The sequence below is a fragment of the Staurois parvus genome, unplaced genomic scaffold (assembly GCF_062004578.1).
Source record: "Staurois parvus isolate SC_StPar_1 unplaced genomic scaffold, SC_StPar_1.0 ptg000034l, whole genome shotgun sequence".
Lineage (NCBI taxonomy): Eukaryota > Metazoa > Chordata > Amphibia > Anura > Ranidae > Staurois > Staurois parvus.
In genome coordinates, this window is record NW_028317830.1 from 3,622,428 (window position 1) to 3,629,228 (window position 6,801).

Below are 6,801 nucleotides of genomic sequence, written 5' to 3' on the forward strand. Positions count from 1 at the left end.
AACTCTCCCCTCCCATCATAATAAATGCATATATAAGAGTATATATATATATATATATATATATATATATATTTATATACAGTTGTGCTCAAAAGTTTACATCCCCTGGCAGAAATTGTGAAATGTTGGCACTGATATTGAAAATATGACTGATCTGCCATAAAATGCTCTTTTATTGAAGGATGATGATCATATGAAGCCATTTCTTATCAAATAGTTGTTTAGCTCCTTTTTAAATCATAATGATAACAGAAATCACCCAAATGGCCCAGATCAGAAGTCTCCGCCCCCTGGATCAGAAGTCTCCGCCCCCTGGAATGTTTGGCCTTGGTACAGACACACAAGGTGACACACACGGGGTACAATGCCAATTAGAGGTTAATGTCCCTCATCTGTGGCTTTTTAAATTGCAATCAGTGTCAGTGTATAAATAGTCAATGAGTTTGTTAGCTCTTACATGGAAGCACTGACTAGGCTAGATACTGAGCCATGGGGATCAGAAAAGAACTGTCAAAAGTCCTGCGTAACAAGGTAATGGATCTTTATAAAGATGGAAAAGGACATAAAAAGATGTCCAAAGCCTTGAATATGCCAATCAGTACTGTTACATCACCTATTAAGAAGTGGAAAGTTCAGGGATCTCTTGATACCAAGCTAAGGTCAGGTAGACCAAGAAAGATTGCAGCCACAACTGACAGAAGAATTGTCCGGGATTCAAAGAATCCACAGGCAACCTCAAACAAAATCCAGGCTGCTCTGGAAAAAGATGGTGTGGTTGTTTTTAAGGAGTACAATACGGTGATACTTGAACAAAAATGAGCTGTTTGGTCGAGGTGCCAGAATGAAGCTTTTACTGCACCAATGCCACCAACAAGCCCAGTTACAATATGCCTGGCAACACCTTAACATGCCTAACCGGGCTTTCTTGTGTCATTGATGCAGTAAAGGCTTCTTTCTGGCACATTGACCATGTTGACCCAGTGTTTGAGGGGTGTGGTGTGGGGGACTTATCAAAATCTGGAATTTCCTTCAAGATATGGGTGGGGCCCATATATCCAGCCCCCTTTTATAAATACGTACAGGGTATATAGTACCTTTGGTCCTCTATTAAAAAAGGGAAATAAATCCAGCATTGTAAACCCACCCTTATCCATGTCATCCAGTCATGTATCCTTGTCAGTGACAAAGATCTACATCCATAGATCACAAAAAGAAAACATAAAGTGATGAAAATTCATGAATCCCTCTGACTTACATTCCCAACTTCAAGAAATCAGATGTATTCATGCATTGTCATCTCTGGATCCATCATCTATTATATGTTTATGTACAACCTCCGAGGAGGAATGAGATAAACGTGTTGAATATATATATATATTGTGTATGTACAGTGTATGTACTGCATAATAACTTATTTAATTATCCGCTGTGGTGGGAGTTTGTTTTCTTCTTTGGGTGTAGTTATATTTATTGTGTTGGTTTTCCATGTCTGATCACTAATGAGCAAGAGAAAGGGCGGCGACCCCTGAGACATTCATTCTTCCTTCCTGGTGAAATGTACATTTGAATAAAGACAATGCAGGATCTGTGCTCCATCATTTATGAATATACTGTACTGTATATACTGTATATATACTGAAGGCAAAATGGGGTCCAACCTGTTACTAGCAAGGTGTACCTAATAAGGTGGCCGGTGAGCGTATATATATATATATGCCAACACAAAACAAGAAGATCAACAAAAATAAATGTAAATGTAATAAAACTATATATTGATAAATATTTTACTATTTTACATTTTTTAGGGGTGATGCCCGGAGGTTTAACTATACTTTGAAAAAGGAGATGCTTTTGTGACTAATGTATTGTAAACCACAAAGAATCTTTTCAATATATTTAATAATAAATAGTTTTATTTTACTTGATCTTTTTGTATTGTTTTGACAACCTAGAAATCAGATATATTGTTTTTGTGGTTAAATCTTTATATAGAGTATATATTGTTTTTGGTCTAAGGTAATCAGGGATGTGGTGCCGTTTGATCGTCCATCAATCCATTGTACAATATTTATTAGATATGAGATATTTGTATACTTAATGCTCACTGATTGATAGAAATATGATTTACTTTTTTGCTGCTCTGTGTTATCATGGATATTGTTTTTATGTCTGTTTAAAGCCCAGGTGAAGGGGGTTTATTAATGTTTGGTTGGTTACATTTGTAGCTGTTAAATATTCTACTTTTGGTTCAGAATCTTTTTGCCCTTCCAGGTTGGAGTGAAACACTCACTTTTGTTGTTTCTTTATTACGTTTTCACTGATTGCATGCTTTCCTACCATTTTATATTGTTTGTAGGGGAGCAGCCTAAACCTTTCACAAGGCAGAGGAATATTTTGGGCTTGAGTGAGTTTTTTTCTATAACTGGATCAGTATGACAGCCAGGCGATTAGCATTCTCTGAAGGTGGCCGACAATGGCAGCCCTGATATTTGTCTCTGTATATTTTGTATTTATTGTATCAAATCCACAGTGATTTTCATTACAAATTCCCCATCCTGATAGTATCCTCAATTCTGTCATAAAAGAGGAAAACTCTGGAAAGAGAATGATAACTTACCAGGAGTCAGAGAGGTGGTGAACTCTGAAACAAGAAAAATCAGAAAAGAGATTATATGGAGAAAAGGAACATTAATAAATCTGATTTGTGTCACTCCATCTGCTGCACCTTTTCTTTCAACAGATGGAGCATTAAACTGACATTTCAGTATTTTTACAAACCCGCAGGGATACATTCCTGATATATTACAATAGACAATATTACAATTGCTGGGGGGTCTATTGTTGCTGGATGTATTTTCTGTTGCTGGGGGGTCTATTGTTGCTGGATGCTAGGAATCTGATTTATTGCTTTTCTTGTTATCATGTCTTAGCATGTCTTATTTGTTTCTGTATTCTCTAAAGGGGGCTATACTAGGAGGTGGGTAGGGGGAGCAACCAATGGATGATGCTCGGAGGTAGGTAGGGGGTGAAGACAAAGTGTGACTCAGAAGGGGGGAGTACTCTGAGAAAAAAACCCTGCCTGGAAGTGTTACAATACTGAGCGTGGAACAACACATCTGATGCTAGACCTGCTTTATAGTTCCTTTCCTGTCATTATTCTTAGTGTATTCATGAGATAGAATATGAATATCATACTGCCACTCAAATGCCACATCCCTATATACCTCCAAAATGTAAAAACATTAATTATGTCAGACTTTGCTGGCATTAAAGGGGCACACATAGTAATTCATTAAAAAAAGGAAACATTTTATTACAAACAAGATGGATACATTAAAATCACATTAAGATCATAACAGGTCAATAAAATCTAATGTGTGTTTGTTGTACAACTTTGACACCAGCTGCTGCTTATTTACCACATATAGGTTTATAATATATTCAAATAAATGGCCAATTGCCTCCTTCAAGAAATATGTTGTGTGGAAATAAATCGTCATAGGGACTTATTTCTACCAAAAACTCTTTTTTTTTTAAAGTGCTTCTTTATAAATATCTTGAGGATCTTCCTGACAATAGAGGTTAGCTCTGAGGAAGAAGGCTTGACCTTGACACCAACATGTGCTAGATAGCCTCACCTATTTCATTTCATTTTATACACTGGAGAGGTAATCTTCTCATACATTCCGTCTCTGAGGACGTGACAGCACCATATACCTAGGATTTGATGATTTTTTTTCTCTTTTCTGAGTATTTTAATAAAAAAAAGTTGAAAATTTAATGATGTCAGAAGGTTTTGCACTAGACTATTGAGTTCTTTCTTTTTTCTGTTTCTTTAGTATCAAAGATTACCCGGGTCACAAGGAAGCTGCGAGGCCTGGAATAATCTCTGCACACTTTTAGTTCTGAACAGTATTAAAGGAGGAAAACTCTTCAGCCCCGTGTCCTAAATCTGTATCCTTCAACACTGGAGCGCTGATATTGTATGTATATTTAAAGGAACCGGTCTGTAGGTACTTGATAAAGAGTTCAATCCCTTTTTAAATATAGGCACCACACTGGCCTTGCACCAATCCATTGGTACTAAGACAGCTATTAAAAATATTTCAAAATTAATTTAATCAGAGCTCAGCTCTTTAAGGACACATGGGTGTAAGCCATCTGGTCCTGATGTTTGGTTCACTTTTTATTTGTCTGTCTCTGGACCTATCGATTTTGAGCCATTGTAGTTCATTTGAGGCTGTGGTAATAGTATCTTCATTATGGGCCTGAGCTCCTACAATTTCTTTTATACTAAGAGCTAAGGAAAGTATTTTATAGATTTGCTTCCTTTTGGCCCCAGTCACCAACTATGAGCTATCCCGTAAAGGGACCTTCATGCTGAGACAATTTTTTACTAGTAACATGTTTAAATACTTTTTTTGGGGAGGGGTTATTTGTATCTTTCCCAACCAGTTTTTTTTTCCTGGCAGATTTATGAGTTTTCATACACAATGTATTATATACATATTATAGCATTAAATGTTCTGGGACCCTATCAATCTTGATATTTAAGGGGAATATTGATGCACTTTTTGCATATTCTAAGTGAAGGATCTACACCTCCCTTGTTGGGTCTGTAGATGTTTTATTGAGGAATGGATCTAGGTCCTCCATATGTTGTCTGCTCTCCCCCATCAATCACTATGCCATAGACCACCCCTAACCCTCCCACCCAGGTTGAATCACATCAGGTGACTTGAATCTACTCACCAGCCATCCCATGGGGAGCGCACAGCAGGACCAGGAGAAGGAGAAGAGACATTGTCCTTCTCATTGTGGATTCTCCTTTCTGTATCAATCCGTCATCAACACAAACTGCTCTGAGTGTTGGTTTGTTCACAAATACGATATCAGCCTTGCTGCTGTTCTTTTATAACATTTCTTTACAAGTTCCTTGTCCTTTGGCACATTCCACATTATATTTAATATTGACTTCCTTATACTCTACCATTACTGTCACACCAAAAATGTTACTCCAAATCATTATTAACAAAGCACCTGAACATCCACTGAGACCTCGGGGTAAATCATTTAAATATTTCCAGTAAATGACCTCAATGAGCTATCTAGCTATTATAAGAAAAAAACGCTCTCTGCAGTTAATGAACAGAGATATTTAGTACCCAGAATAAAGAAAAACTTGCAAAACTCTATAAACTACTTAGAAACTGGCTTTTGTTGCATACATTTGTAAATACATGTTGAAGTTACATGGTTGTGCCAAGGCACCTCGGTAGAGTGCGATTCCTTACTCAGAACGGAATCCCCAACAAGTGGAATGTATACAGTCAGGTCCATAAATATTAGAACATCGACACAATTCTAACATTTTTGGCTCTATACACCACCACAATGGATTTGAAATGAAACGAACAAGATGTGCTTTAACTGCAGACTATCAGCTTTAATTTGAGGGTATTTACATCCAAATCAGGTGAACGGTGTGGGAATTACAACAGTTTGCATATGTGCCTCCCACTTGTTAAGGGACCAAAAGTAATGGGACAGAATAATAATCATAAATCAAACTTTCACTTTTTAATACTTGGTTGCAAATCCTTTGCAGTCAATGACAGCCTGAAGTGTGGAACGCATAGACATCCCCAGACGCTGGGTTTCATCCCTGGTGATGCTCTGCCAGGCCTCTACTGCAACTGTCTTCAGTTCCTGCTTGTTCTTGGGGCATTTTCCCTTCAGTTTTGTCTTCAGCAAGTGAAATGCTCAATCGGATTCAGGTCAGGTGATTGACTTGGCCATTGCATAAAATTCCTTCGAAAGAGGGTATACAGTTGAGTTTCCTCTTGTTGTGCCCTGTGGTTCCCTGTAGTTGGATGCTCCATTAGTAGAAGGCCCACGCACCTCTGAACTTTCACAAAGCACCTATAATTTGGGATGTTCTGATCTGGTAGGAGGCTGTGTGTGTCACGTGGTGGCCGGATTCACTGGTGGCCGGATTCCAAACAAGATCTTTTTGGGTGGAACTAAAGGGAATGTTTTATTTATACTTCAACACACGGTGTTAATGGACTATTTCAATTATGTGGTGTTATTGACATTTTATTGGTACATTTATGTATTTGAGATCACTTTCACATTCATGAATATTTAAATGTACAGGATCTGAACCTCCCTTGTTGGGTTCCAATTTTCTTTTTCTAGGCAAGCAATGGAACTAGACCCTTCATACATTTCTAATCCCCACCATGAGCCGCTATGCCATAGACCACCTTAACCCTCCCACCCAGGTTTAATCACATCAGCTGTCATGGGGAGCACACAGCCGGACCCGAAGGAAGAGACATCCAGCTTCTCATTGTAGAATCTCCTTTCTGTATCGATTCTTCATGAACACAAACTTCTCCCAACAATTATTCTTTCACAAGTACAATGTCTGCTTTGTTGCCCCTCAAAAGGGAAAACCACAACAATGCCTCTCGGTGCATTCCTTATCATATTACATGTTGACTTCCTTATACTTTGCCATGTTTGCTACTCAAAAAAATGTTTTTGTTGTCGCCCGAAGCATTATTAACAAACTAACCGAACACTCCTTGACACTTCGAGGTAAATAAGTTAAATATTTTCAGTAAATTACCTTTTCTTTATTGTAAGCGAAGTATGACCATTATGTCACCTTTTCTTCACAGTTTAGCTCTTTGAATAGATCTTCAATATATTAATATTTTAGCACCAGATAGGCAATGAAAATAGAAGATGAGCTCCCTGGATATTCACACCTAACACAACCCAATATTTGTT

The 6,801-nt window shown here is 37.8% G+C and overlaps 1 protein-coding gene across 2 annotated transcripts in view; it reads right to left on the reverse strand.

The window, feature by feature from the left end:
* The window catches only part of LOC149470713 (uromodulin-like), a 63,174-nt gene extending 58,301 nt beyond the window's left edge, over window positions 1-4,873 (reverse strand). Inside the window, exons 1-2 of one of the 2 annotated variants that reach the window (XM_089661639.1) lie at window positions 4,753-4,871; window positions 2,618-2,641 (exon numbers count right to left, since the gene is read on the reverse strand). In XM_089661639.1, the coding sequence (XP_089517765.1) occupies window positions 2,618-2,641; window positions 4,753-4,816 (88 nt within the window). In that variant the 5' untranslated portion in view covers window positions 4,817-4,871. Of the gene's footprint in view, window positions 1-2,617; window positions 2,642-4,752 lie in introns of both variants that reach the window. The other variant, XM_089661641.1, reaches the window with a different exon arrangement.
* Between the last annotated feature and the right edge of the window lie 1,928 nt (window positions 4,874-6,801).